The 14,700-nt window shown below is 43.0% G+C and overlaps 1 protein-coding gene across 5 annotated transcripts in view; it reads left to right on the top strand.

Moving 5' to 3' along the window:
- Nucleotides 1-14,700, top strand: part of FBXW11 (F-box and WD repeat domain containing 11) — a 98,090-nt gene that overhangs the window by 58,429 nt on the left and 24,961 nt on the right. For all 5 annotated transcript variants that reach the window (XM_083431982.1, XM_083431981.1, XM_083431978.1 and 2 more), the window contains 2 exons: nt 3,954-4,016; nt 6,544-6,769. In XM_083431982.1, coding sequence (XP_083288108.1) covers nt 3,966-4,016; nt 6,544-6,769 — 277 coding nt within the window. In that variant the 5' untranslated portion in view covers nt 3,954-3,965. The remainder of the gene's footprint in view (nt 1-3,953; nt 4,017-6,543; nt 6,770-14,700) is intronic.

The following is a 14,700-nucleotide window of genomic DNA, read 5'->3' as shown; positions in this document are numbered from 1 at the left end:
CAGGTAAATTTTGAGTGGGTGCCTACAAAGCTGGTTTTCCTAAATAGGCCAATATTTCCCGCAGATTTCTGGTGTTGCAAGAACAGAGCCCACAACTGTTGACGAGAGGAAGAAATGCGTTGGGGAATCAACCATAACACTTTCACAGAAACTTATCTCCATTTGGGACTGTGATTCTGATTTGGCTTTAAGGAACCCTTTTATGGCCAAATTACATAAGATGCCAGTCTTGTTTCATCAAGCATGCTTAAGCTAGCTGTTGTTATTTTGAAGAAAACGCAGTTACAGTGGTACCTTGGGTTAAGTACTTAATTCGTTCTGGAGGTCCATTCTTAACCTGAAACTGTTCTTAACCTGAAGCACCACTTTAGCTAATAGGGCCTCCCACTGCCGCTGCGCGATTTCTGTTCTCATCCTAAAGCAAAGTTCTTAACCCAAGGTACTATTTCTGGGTTAGTAGAGTCTATAACCTGAAGCATCTGTAAGAGAGCCAGTGTGGTGTAGTGGTTAAGAGTGGTAGACTCGTAATCTGGGGAACCGGGATTGCGTCTCCGCTCCTCCACATGCAGCTGCTGGGTGACCTTGGGCCAGTCACACTTCTCTGAAGTCTCTCAGCCCCACTCACCTCACAGAGTGTTTGTTGTGGGGAAGGGAAAGGATAATGTTAGCCGCTTTGAGACTCCTCCTCTTCTTCTTCTGTCTGTAACCCAAGGTACCACTGTATAGGGTTCAAATTAGGCCCCTTACCAGTTTTCTGCTGAAGCCTCCGTCCTTCCTAACCTGACTTCTTTTTGCCCCGAATGGTGTTGTTTGCATTAAACAGTACTCTTGGGGAGCAAAAAACAGCCAGGAAGGAGTGGTTTTCATTAGAAAACCAACAGGGGACCCCAGTCAGGAGCATGTTCTGGGTTGCAGCCCTGCGGCTGCTTTTTCTCCAGAAACTTTAAAGCATCTTTTCTGTGCAAGCTGAGAACCTTTATATTCAACTTGAGTGTTTTTTTTCAAATCTGAGTGTCCCAGTTTATGACTCATGTTTCATTGTACTGTATATCTGTCAGAAAGTACCAATTTTGATGCAGCTTTTGTTGTTTTGTATTTTCAATGTTGAGGTTTGTTTGTTTATTTTGTGAGTCATTCAGAGAACATGTGCTGTTGGGCCACTGTACAAATGTGGACAATAAATAATACCTACAATAAAAAATACCTACAGGACTGTCTCTCCTGGTATGCCCCACGGAGGACCTTGAGGTCCACAAATGACAACATTTTGGAGGTCCCAGGTCACAAGGTGGTTAGATTGGTCTCAACTAGGGCTAGGGCCTTTTCAGTACTGGCCCCAACTTGGTGGAATGCTCTGTCACAAGAGACTAGGGCCCAGTGGGACTTGACATCTTTCACAGGGCCTGCAAGACAGAGCTGTTCCGCCTGGCCTTTGGTTTGGACTCAGTCTCACCCTTATGTTTCCCTCCCCTTATGGTCTTGATTTATCGGCTATTTTAAAATGAGGCTTCATTTTAAATTGCATTTTAACCTGTATTTTAAATTGGGGGGTTTTTTTGGTCCCTTTCCCCCTATTATGTTTTTACTGTGATTTTATTGGTGTTAGCCACCCAGAGCCCAGCTCTGACCGGGGAGGGCGGGGTATATTATTATTAGCATGCTTGTTTTAAGCACATGACTAACTTCACATGTAGTTTGACCCTTAAAGGTAAAGGTAAAGGGACCCCAGACCATTAGGTCCAGTCGTGACCGACTCTGGGGTTGCGGCGTTCATCTCGCTTTATTGGCCGAGGGAGCCGGCGTACAGCTTCCGGGTCATGTGGCCAGCATGACTAAGCCGCTTCTGGCGAACCAGAGCAGCGCATGGAAATGCCGTTTACCTTCCCACCGGAGCGGTACCTATTTATCTACTTGCACTTTGACGTGCTTTTGAACTGCTAGGTGGACAGGAGCTGGGACCGCGCAATGGGAACTCACCCTGTCGTGGGGATTTGAACTGCCAACCTTCTGATCGGCGAGTCCTAGGCTCTGTGGTTTAACCCGCAGCGCCACCCGCGTCCCACAGTTTGACCCTTAGCACCCTGCTATTGCCTCTCCATCATTGGTCTGCTGCTCTGCAATAATGCATTATGAGGTCTCATAGCCAATGGTTGAGATCTTTGGCAAAGTAGTGCCTGGGAAGGAGATCTGGGAGAGAAGAATCTGGCTTTGGGACAGTGTTGTTGTGTAAGGCACAACAGATTCCTGCCCACGCAGCAGGATTTCTATTTCTCCTCCTCTCCCCTACAGCCCCCACTGCTACATGCCCCAGAATCAGGGTTGGAGGACCCTTGAGAGAAGATGTGGGTGGTGGTGCAGATGGCTTCACCAGTGAGGAGTAGAAAGAGGAATCCTGCTTCATGAGTTGGAACTGCAGTTGTTGTTGTTGTCATCCATCTGTCTTGAATTGAATTGACCAAGCAGCTGGTCCCTTACCTTTCCTGCCCCGACCAGGCCACAGTGATCCATGCGACGGTCACCTCCAGGCTTGACTACTGTACTTCGCTCTACGCGGGGCTGCCCTTGAAGCTGTCCCAGAAATTCCAGCGGGTGCAGAATGCTGCAGCGAGGCTCCTCACGGGGTCCCTGCCATGGGAGCATATTCACCCAGTGCTTTTCCAGCTGCACTGGCTCCCAGTGGGGTACAAGGTCAGATTTAAGGTGCTGCTTTTGACCTTTAAAGCCCTTCATGGCCTAGGACCCTCATACCCAGGGGACCGCCTCACCCGGTATGCCCCACAGAGAGCCTCAAGGTCCATAAATAGCAACACCCTAGAGGTCCCAGGCCTTAAGGAAGTTACATTAGCCTCAACCAGAGCCAGGGCCTTTTCAACTCTGGCTCCGGCCCGGTGGAACGCTCTGTCTCATGAGACCAGGGCCCTGTGGGATCTGCTTTCTTTCCACAGGGCCTGTAAGACAGAGTTGTTCTGCCTCGCCTTTGGTGTGGAGCCAATTTGATTCCCTCCCTCCCTCCCTCTCTTTTTTCTTTTCCTTCTCCTCCTGCGATGAGGCTACATTTTAATATTTTAATGTTTCAATATTTTAATGTATTTTAATTTTGTTTTTAAGTTGTAATCATTCAACTTGTTTTTATTATTGCTTGTAAGCTGCCCTGAGCCCGGCCTTGGCTGGGGAGGGCGGGGTATAAATAAAAATTATTATTATTATTATTATTATTATTATTGAAAGATAATGGAGTGCATCTCTGGGTGTATAGTGTTGGATGCAACTCACAGTTGCATTTATCTTCTTGAAATATGCATAGGTTGAAGAATCTGATATGTAGGAAGGAAGTAGTACTATATAGACAAAGGCTCAGAGTTCAATAACTTTTTATTATAGGTTCAAAGTTTTTTTAAAAGACCTTTGTTTTCGTACAAGGAAGTGTGTCGCTTAACATTTTTTTCATTATTCTCGGATGAGAAACTGATGTCTAAAATGGACTGTTTCCACTAAAAAACCAAATGAGTAGTGATCAAAGAAATTCCATTTCTCTTACTTTCTTACTCTTTACTAAAACACTAAGCCCACAACTTATGTGGGGGTTCCATTTTGGGGGTTGCGCTTAAAGCCAAAACTGCATATTGTCAAAACACATTGGGATCTGTGGTGGGTGGGTTTGCCAAAGTCATTTCCCCCGGAACCCCACCTCCTTTCTGGCCCCTTTTTAATTTTTCGCCACATGCAGATTGCTAAATGCACACAAATTAAATGTGTGTAAGTTGCAGACTTACTTTATATATCAGTACCTGGCGCATCTATATAGCTGGGTATCAGTACCTAGAAACACAACTGTTGCATGTATTTTGTAACTATGAATTTGCTTTCTGAAATTGGTGTAAAATTTTCATAATAATGCAAAAGAAAATTCAGTTTATATGCCTATTTAGTTTATATGTGTATTCTTTTCCTAGAACACATCAGTAATGGAGGATCAGAATGAAGATGAGTCTCCAAAGAAAAACACACTGTGGCAGGTAGGCTTTCTGCTTTTCTTTAAAATGCAGCAAATTGATGTCACCTTTCTCTTCTTTTTCTTTTATTATTGTTTTGGGATTATTACCTTTGGCATTTCCCCAGCCATAGTGTCTTCAGATGCTATTGGTATGTTCTTAAGTTTGGCATATGCAAGAGCTACCAGACAAAATTCAGGCCTCATCAGATCTACAGGTATAAGGCGGTATACAATAATGATGATGATGATAATAATAATAATAATAATAATAATAATAATAATAATAATAATAATTGTTATTATTAGTTATGGCTTGGATATGCCGTATTTTTATGTCTATAAGAAGCCCCTATTTTTGGGGACTCCGATTTAAGAAAATTGGGGGGGGGGAGATGGCCCCCATGTATAAAACGCCCCCCAAATTTGGACATTATTTGGGGGGGGGCTAGTCTTATATACAGAAAAATACGGTAATTCAACTTTTGGGTTTCTTGGTGGTCTACAACAGGGTGGCAGTTACATAAACGCAGATGGATCATCTTCACTTTGGAAGGGTTTGCTCCTAGAGCTTTTAATAATCACAGCATCACTGCTCTGTTGGCCAAAATCCTTATTTTCTTTGCTTCGGGCTCCCTAATCTCAAATGGCACTTTACTCTGCTACAAATGCAGCCGTTTTGGAAATGGGGTTCATTCAACATGCCACTGTCACTTGGCATTTATCATTGGGTGAGCATGAAGGGGTGTACTGGTTGTGTGACACTAGCTGTTCTGGCTATAAGATGGAAAGCGGAACAGCGCAGAACCTGCAGAGCTATAGCAACTACACTTTTAACACATCGCCCTAACTGATTAAGGCTCAAAGGCCTTGGGTTGTATGCAACACCGCACAAGCACTGTTCCCCTTGTGCAGCAGAGCTTTCCCTTCCTCTCCCTGCCTGCAGATTTTGGAGTGTGCTCAGGGGGTGCCAGAGGAGAAAGAAGTTCTGTTGTGCAGAACTGTAATAGTAGTGTTGGATACAACTCAGAGCTGCAAGCTGATGGATTGTATTTTCTTGGCCAAGAAATGTGGTATCGTATTTTTTGCTCTATAAGACTCACTTTTGCCCTCCTAAAAAGTAAGGGAAAATGTGTGTGCGTCTTATGGAGCAAATGCAGGCTGCGCAGCTATCCCAGAAGCCAGAACAGCAAGAGGGATCACTGCTTTTGCTGCGCAGCGATCCCTCTTGCTGTTCTGGCTTCTGGGATTCAGAATTTCCCCCCCCTTGTTTTCCTTCAAAAACTAGGTGTGTCTTATGGTCTGGTGCGTCTTATAGAGCGAAAAATACGGTATATTGTTGTGTGGCTATGGAAAAGTGGCAGGCTCAGTTTGCCACTTGGTTATCCACGCATGCCCTCATTCTAGGCAAATATAAATTACAAGGATGTTACGTATTTCTCCTAATATTTGTTCTACTTTTTTAACAACCCTTGAATAAGGGGTCAAGGAACAGTTGTAAGGTTCATATTTATAAGTTTCAGGAGGCTTTTTCTGAGTTCTAAGGTGGACTGTCAGTGTTCTTGCTTGATGTCTGAAGCCCCTGTGGGCTATCGCCAAAGTTCAACAGTCAATGGGCTTTGTCTAGTGCCTTTCTGCATGGTACTGTGAATTAATCTTTTTCTCTGTGGATCGTAAATTTCGGATTCCTTGTTCACAAATTATTGTCGTCTGTTTTGCTTTTTGCAGTCACTAGGTGGTGCTGTGAGTGCAATGATTGAGATTCTCATCAGAGATTAGGAAATTAGCTGACATGCTTGTTTTTAGTAGCCTAAGATTAATAACTGTGGAAATTACCCTAACAGCTCTCCTGTCTTTGCTGAATCTTATTTTATTTTGTGGACAACCTGTAGAGATTACAATATTTTTTCCACAGTCTAGTTAGGATAGGTGCCTGGCTTGATGCAGTTTCCAGATGCACTCAGATATTTGATTTGGTAGCTGACCCAATTTGTTCAGGTTGGCTTTACGTGAAACCACACTCGTTATGTCAGACTGCAGCTCTTGCAACAGTTTCAGTTTATGAAATTGGATCAAGCTGTTGTGAAAACTCTGGTGCCTTGTTCATGCTGTACATCTTAAAGGCAGCAAGCTTATCTGTATCTAGCCACTTAACTAGCTAGTTTGTCTTTATTACTGTGTATACGTACGTCAATCAAAAGTATTGTTTGTTCAAGAAACTGATCATAAACAACTGCTGGAATGTGCACAACCTATTCCTTTATGGGGCAGGGGGGAGATCAACGGACAACAATTCAGATGCTGAAATCCATAATAGTACCCACATAGAAATGAAATGTCAAAAGAATGTACCAAATGTGTGCAGACTAATGTTTGATGGGAAAATTCTGGTCCAGAGTGCAAAAAAGGTGCTCCAGTAGCTATTTTGTTTTTGATTGATTGATTGATTGATTGATTGTTGTTGTTGTTAATTTTAGTTAACTCTAACCTTTTCCCCCAAATGTGGAATTTGAAATGCTGATATAGTTTAATTTTGTGTTCTTAAAAAACAGATAAGCAATGGAACTTCATCTGTGATAGTCTCAAGGAAACGACCATCTGAAGGAAACTACGAAAAGGAAAAAGACTTGTGTATTAAATATTTTGACCAGTGGTCTGAATCGGATCAGGTTGAATTTGTGGAACACCTTATTTCACGAATGTGTCATTATCAGCATGGACATATTAATTCTTACCTAAAGCCTATGTTGCAAAGGGATTTCATCACTGCTTTACCAGGTAAGCTGCATCACATTTAAAAGAAGGAATGTACAAAATGGGTGTGTGCTATGATCTAATATCATTTCTTGTTAATGGAGTCAGTACGGTGCATATTTAAAAAAACAGTCAGCTATGTCTGAATAATTGCAGTGGCCACTGGATGCCAGTATTGTTCCATCTAAACATAGAATGTGCCTTGTTTGTCTTTAAATGGGATTTTATCTGAACTGCAAACTTGTATTTTAAACTTCTCAAACTTACATGCAAGGCTTGTGCTGCATTTTTCAATGCTGTGTTTCTTAGCTACTGTTAGAAAGTGTCTCAGAGGTAAAACAAGGTCCATACTTTTTCAACTAACCTAGTTATTTTGGTTTTCATGTACCAGGTGCGTTGTAGTAAAACTAGCCTAGTAGCTTTTCTTTCTAAAAGTTTTGTTTCAAAACTGGATGGGTAGTTAAAGAAACAGCTTCATACACTTGTTCATTATGAGACTCAGTATTATTGGGCTAGATGTAACACTTCATTGATCCTAGACAGATAAGCCCACTGAAGTTGTTGTGACTTCCTTTGACAGCCATCAGGTCTTTGATTGTAATTAGTTTTAGACTTATTTATGCTGATATGGGTTTTCCTATTCCCCAACATATTGATTAGATACATCACTGTTTTGTGCCTAGTATAATCTTGAAATGGATGTCTTTGAATATTATAAAACCCTAGATAAAAAGGGAGCAAGGAATGGACTGCTGAAGTGATGCTTGGCTTCCTTTTGTAAACCTGAAGACTTTTATGACCATTGTGCAATGAGTGCATTAAATTAACTTTCCTGCAGTTCTGGTATCTGAGCATACTGTCTGTTTCTATCCTTCTCAGGGAGCTCAGAGCAGTGTACTTAAGGTGCCCAGGCAATCCTCTCATCCCAGACACTGGCCAGAGGCACTCCTAAATGACATATGAGTAACGATTCCTGTGAGTTTTGCCCACACATCCCAGCTAGTTGGAAACTGTAATACAAAGCAGGCATGAGAAACTGGCTGTGTATCTCACGGCCTTGACTCATGAGGAAGGACCCCGTAACCTAGAGGGATGCTGTAGGACAGAGAGCTTTTTATGGTATGGGGAGAAGAGTGGGATTTGGGGAGGTGTTACTGTTGCACCAAAAGCTTGAGGATCTGCCTCTGAACCTGTAATGATCAGTAATGTAATGATGTAATGTAATGTAATGATGTAAGGTAATGTAATGTAAGGACGCGGGTGGCGCTGTGGGTAAAAGCCTCAGTGCCTAGCACTTGCCGATCAAAAGGTCGGCGATTCGAATCCCCGTGGCGGGGTGAGCTCCCGTCGTTCGGTCCCAGCTCCTGCCAACCTAGCAGTTCGAAAGCGGGGGTGCAAGTAGATAAATAGGGACCGCTTACTGGCGGGAAGGTAAACGGCGTTTCCGTGTGCTGCGCTGGCTCACCAGATGCAGCTTCGTCACGCTGGCCACGTGACCCGGAAGTGTCTTCGGACAGCGCTGGCCCCTGGCCTCTTGAGTGAGATGGGCGCACAACCCTAGAGTCTGTCAAGACTGGCCCGTACGGGCAGGGGTACCTTTACCTTTACTTTACTGTTGCACCAAAAGCTTGAGGATCTGCCTCTGAATCTGTAATGGGTCGCAAAACTCTCTATGGCAGGCACGTCCAAAGTGTATTTTGGGGGTCTAGTCCAGCCCACTGGTCGGTTTAATCTGGCCCCAGTGGCAGTTTATTTCCTGGGGTAAAATCCTAAAAAAAAAATCTCAGCAACTTCAATCCTCAAAAAAGGTCAACAACTTGGGTCGGCCCTTTGGTCAGCCCTCACGGCCCTTCACTTCATCAAATCTGGCCCTCTTTGAAAAAAGTTTGGACACCACTGCTCTGTGGCATGGAATAAGTGAAAAGGATAAGTGCTGCATGGGCTGCTGTCTGAGAGTGGCAGGTTGATGCAGCAAGCAAGCAGGTTCTGAATCTAAAAACAAGCAGAAGGTCAAAGCTGTATAAATTGGTAAGCGGTTAGACTCATCAGTATTAGGCTCACCGGAGAGGTAATTTTTTTTTCTTTTTAAAGGTAGCCTTATAGTTGGCAACGGGCTGGCATAGTTTAGTTGCGTCTGCAGAAACTATGTGACCTTGAGGCTTTGCTTTGTTCACCCGAAACCTCTGCATGCCTTTCTCAAAATTGTAGGGGCTATTTTTTACCTACAGAGATGTTGTCTATTATTTACCTACAGAGATGTTGTAAAGAGAAAGAGCGAATATAAAAAAAAGTTTCCTTATACAAAGGTGTGTGTCCTCTAGAGGCATCCTGAGAGATCTATTTCTAGCGTATCTTTCTAAAACATTTAGTCAAGCACAGGTCTGTAGGAGTGATAATGGGCTTACCTGAAGAAATGAATTTTTGGACCTTTTTCTCTCTGCTATACATAAGGGTACCTGCTGTTAGCCTCCTTTGTCACTTTTCCTCACTCCTGATTCCATAGTTTCTTCCATGCTCTTTCCATAGCCAGGATCTAGCTCTAGATCTAGTTGGCACTTTCCCATCTTTGGTAAGAAGGTGGGAGGGGCTTTTTGCAGGCTAATACAGTGGTACCTCGGGTTACATACACTTCAAGTTACATATGCTTCAGGTTACAGACTCCACTAACCCAGAAATAGTACCTTGGGTTAAGAACTTTGCTTCAGGATGAGAACAGAAATTGCGTGGCGGCAGCGGGAGGCCACATTAGCTAAAGTGGTGCTTCAGGTTAAGAACAGTTTCAGGTTAAGAATGGACCTCCGGAACGAATTAAGTACTTAACCAGAGGTACTACTGTACAGGCATAGGCAGACTCGGCCCTCCAGATGTTTTCGGACTACAACTCCCATCATCCCTGAGCACTGGTCCTGTTAGCTAGGGATGATGGGAGTTGTAGTCCCAAAACATCTGGAGGGCTGATTTGCCTATGCCTGGGCTAATACTTCTGTGGGCTTATTTACAAGGCTGGCCTATGCCTATTTCCTGGCTGGCTTGGCCTTGCAGATATGGACCATGCCAGTTTAGTAGTCCTGAAACCTTACGCCTTTTTAAAGCCAGCTGTAATATTTGTTCTCCTTCTGCACTGTTTTCCACAGTCTCTTGTATGCAAATTTTAGACCATCCATAGCAAAAGGCACTTGGAAGTGCTGGAACACCATTGATCTCCGGCGATATTTTGCCATCTGACATGTGCCAGCTTTGATTAAATATTAAATGTCTTGATTTCACATTGCAGTATCTAGAATCTTCAGTCATGTGCTTTAGAACATTTCCATTGCCCATTTGGGGGAGGGAAGATACTAGAATTTTGGATCTTCTAACACCTGCCCATTGGCCTTTCAATATACTTTCTGCAAAGGTTTTGTTTGGTTTATCTTCACTGAGCAATGAAATGCCTGTCGTTTGGGCTGCATGAAACCTTGGTATGTGATACAAATTTTGCTTTCTCTATGAAGAGCAGTTTCCATTTCCTGTGACATGTTTGGTTAGTTTTCAATTGTAAGGATGGTGTTGTAATACTAGCACTGTGAGCAAGCACCAAGTGGCATTGAAAGATTTGTGTTCTGGGGCAATCTTAAAATCTTACAAATCAAGAGGGGGGAGAAGATGTTTGCATAATCTTGATTATGGCACACACATGGCCTTGGCCGATTATCCTGTCAGCTGTTCTGAATTAATCCCATAATTGGCTAATGCCACATTAAAATAAAATGTTCTGAAAAAGAGAGTCTCGTATAAACTTAAATAACGCTCAAGTTGCTCTCGCTTGCTACCATCCATTCTGGATTTTGCACCTGTCCGCATGCAGACAAGATGGAAAATAGTTGTGGTCTCTGGCTTCCTTTGAGTGGAAAAAGTGATAATTATGATATGAACTTTCAAAAAATGGTGGTAGAATGTTTAGTTTGCATAGCCTGTTCTTGTCAAGTTAGTTTGTGGTTAGCAATGAAGGCGTATGCTTCAAACGAGGCGAGATGTATTGTCATGCTGTGAATAAGATGTTGTTGAAATAGAGCCTGGAATCGACCCTGCAGGTGTTGTGTTTAGATAGCCTCAACTTTTCTTACTGCTGGGTTATATTTTCTTGAAAGTGTCGCTGCCGTGTACTTTTTCATAGAACATCAGACAGAAACAATGTCTTGTGGAGAAGGAGTGCTCCAGCCTGAATAACTGTACCCTTTTGCATTTTTAGCTGTTCTCCACTGCTTAGTTTGCTCTATGAAAAGGCACTCTTAAGTCTCTCTTAGCACCTAGCAGGCTTGGATTGGAAAGACCATTTTGTTCATTGAGTTAGCTCTTTGCCCTTGAGTCCCTGAGAGAGCATTAGGTGACCCAAGTGTACCTTTTGTTGTACATCAGGGTGTAAGTTGATGGTTTGAGATATCTGCCACTAGGCAATTCTTTTCTTTACCATAGTAGATGATTGTGTTGGACTCCAGATTCCCATTGGCCATAGCCAGCATTCCCAGTGGGTAGGGGTAATGGAAGTTGAAGTCCCAACAAAAGCTGGATGGCTATAAGTTACCCTCGCTTTATAACCAGAACAGTGTTAGAAATTCACCAGGCACATTTTGCACCTGGCTATCAACCACTTAAGGGATGTGGGTAGCGCTGTGGGTTAAACCACAGAGCCTAGGACTTGCTGATCAGAAGGTCAGCGGTTCGAATCCCTGCGACGGGGTGAGCTCCCGTTGCTCGGTCCCTGCTCCTGCCAACCTAGCAGTTCGAAAGAACGTCAAAGTGCAAGTAGATAAATAGGTACCGCTCCGGCGGGAAGGTAAACGGCATTTTCGTGCGCTGCTCTGGTTCGCCAGAAGCGGCTTAGTCATGCTGGCCACATGACCCGGAAGCTGTACGCCAGCTCCCTCAGCCAATAAAGCGAGACGAGTGCCGCAACCCCAGAGTCGGTCATGACTGGACCTAATGGTCAGGGGTCCCTTTACCTTTATCAACCACTTGTCATCAAGTGAAGATGTCCTCATGGCACCTGACGTCTCCACCATCTGGAGATGCATGCCTGTGGATCCTTGGAGCTTGACTGTTTTCATGCACTAGCAGCACACCTTGTAGAATTCTGTCTGTGATATTTTATCTGCACGATCAGAATGAATTTGAGGAACCAAAAAGTCGTAGTGAAAAATATGACTCTAGAGCTGTCTGGCCCCAAAATGGCAACTAGACATTCTGTTTTGATGACTGTAACCCTGGTTTAAGAAGCTATTTGGCACCTAGTTTATATATCTGAATTTCTAACACTGAACAAGAAGGATAAAAAGAATCCTTATGTTTAAGGAGCAAAACTGACCTGGGGCTATATATAACCTGCATAGTTAACTTTGATGGCTTTCCGGTTATCCTGTTTAGCTTTTATCTGTTTTTATATTGAGTAACTTGTGATGGTCTTTTGTGGCCTTAGGAAAGAGTTATTGAGAATATAAGGTAAATCAAGAATTCTAATACAGTGGTACCTTGGGTTACATACGCTTCAGGTTACAGACTCCGCTAGCCCAGAAATAGTACCTCGGGTTAAGAACTTTGCTTCAGGATGAGAACAGAAATCGTGTTTCGGTGGCGCGGCGGCAGCAGGAGGCCCAATTAGCTAAAGTGGTGCTTCAGGTTAAGAACAGTTTCAGCTTAAGAATGGACCTCTGGAACGAATTAAGTACTTAACCCGAGGTACCACGGTAAACTAAAGTAAGTTATATTTAAGGGGGGAAACCAGTAATTTTAGGTATGGAATACTGTTTTCTGTTTCTATATGTAATACTAAGTATAATATATTAAATATTGTCAGAAGCCAGTCATGTCACCAGCAGTGTGTGTTCTTTTTTTAGTAGCACAGCAAACCAGGCACACACATGTCTGTGAACACTAATTTCAGTAAAAATACATCCTTTAGTTCTGTTCCACATGGTATAAATCACCACACTGTAACAGTCATCAGGATTTATTTGTTCTGATTGGTTCTTTCCCACATGGGATTGTTCATTAACTTTTCTTTTAAAAATGATTCCGTTAAGATAAAACATGGAGAAGAAGGCAGGAAAGGATATAACTAAAATCTGATCAACAATACTTTATGTGGAGACTTTATAACCGGCTCTTCAATTTCCAAAAGTTCCCAGAGCAGGAGTATCCAAAAAATATCTGTGCAATACTGTGCAATCCAAACCAAACTGACATAATTAAAATCAGTACAAAATTGAAATTAATAAAAAGTGAGTGTAGCCAGATATAATGGATAACTTACAGGTATGCTAACAAGGACCTTGCTCAAGTGTGTGTCAGATGAAAGAGAATTTCACCAGCATGAGACCAGTAGTCTGGCTGCTGAATTCTTGACCAATTGAAGTTTCCGAACTGTCTTCAGGAGCAGTCTTCAAGTAGTTTGGTCTCCCCTCCAAAGAAGCTACTGTGTTCTGGGGTCTGGACCACATGTTCCACCATTTCTGACTATTGTCCATGCTGGCTTCATATGATGGGAGATGAAGTCCAACAATATCTGCAGAACCCAAGGTTGGGGATAGCTGTCACTCAACTTCTGAATACATCTGCATGGCTGCACTACAGTGGATGAAACATAAACTGAGCATTCTAGCATTTTAATTAATGTTTATTATCTCATTCCTCAAGTCTGCTAGAGTCGGGAACTTAGCTCACTACCACTTTGATCTGTGGGATCCTTTTGATACAACTGTTCATGCAGGCTATAACATCTGTTGCAGTTTTACCTTCCTGTACACAGAGAATTAGCTGGTGATAAGGAATGCTCCTTAGTCTTTTTCTGTGAGGATTCTGGCAGGTCTGCCTCCTACTGGCCAGAATAGGTAGACTCCCATACATTATAATGGCTGGCCAATATCTATAGTAGGATGGATTGGTCTACCTTGAACTGTAGAAACTGAAGTGTTTAGATTTTTAATTTGGGCTCTGATTACTCATAAACTGCAATCTCAGCCTATATAAGCAACCAAAGTGTCCAGAGGTTGAATGTTGCTATTGGAAAGTGAGCTGCTGCTAGCTTCCATTATAAAGTCTTAGTTTCATCCATTAACTTTGGATTATAGAATTGTTTTGACCTGCTCCACGCCAATTTTGCTTTACCACAAGAGAGAGGATGCTTGTGAAGTCTGAAGGAAATTAAACTGTTTTTGAAATGCACAAGCTGTTAACATTTTTAAAATTTTTCTGTCATCTCCCAAAAGCTCATTGCCACTTCCGTCTTCCCATCTAATAAAGTCACCACGGTTAGATGCCGCTGGCGCACTTCAGTATGAATAGCTTTTGTGGTTGGTACTTTTGTTTTTGTCTTCCATCTGTGTTGAGGAGGAAGCTTTGCCCTTTGATTTCAGCTGCCCCTGAACTATATAATGTGCAAGAGCACAATAGTTTCCTCATCAGATGCCAGAACAGTATTGACACAGGGTTGTGGGTACTCTGTGCATCAAGGAAAATTGACTGGCCAGGTATTGAACAGACATGGCTCATGCCGTCCTCGCTTTATTCTGGCACTTCAAAGCATGGAAAGGGTTATAGTTCTGAAGCCTCTTCATTGACCACTGCAAATCATACTTAGCTTCTTTTTCTGGCTTCCAACGGGGCATTAGCCACACTTTACCAAGCCTGTCTTTGCAGCCGTAACGGCTTGAAACTTCTTGAAACATCAAAGCCGGGATTCTCAGGCTACTGAATTCTGCAGCCAGTGCCAAATTATGTGGTGGTTTTCCTTTGCTGGCGTAGAAAGTGCATATTATTGGTTGCTAGGCTTGTACATGTTGAAACTTTAGAGCAGCGTGTCTAGTTCAGGATGGTAGCACCAGCTACTGAGCTGTTACTGCAGGGATGGCGTCCCCTGTTCCCGAAATCAGTTTCCAGCCAAGCAGTGCAAAGACAGAAGAAAATGCACCAAGAACCAA

This window comes from Podarcis tiliguerta (assembly GCF_965153285.1).
Source record: "Podarcis tiliguerta genome assembly, chromosome: 3".
Taxonomy (NCBI): Eukaryota; Metazoa; Chordata; class Lepidosauria; order Squamata; family Lacertidae; genus Podarcis; species Podarcis tiliguerta.
The sequence above is the reverse complement of the archived record's forward strand: the minus strand, read 5'-3'. Positions and strand labels throughout refer to the sequence as shown.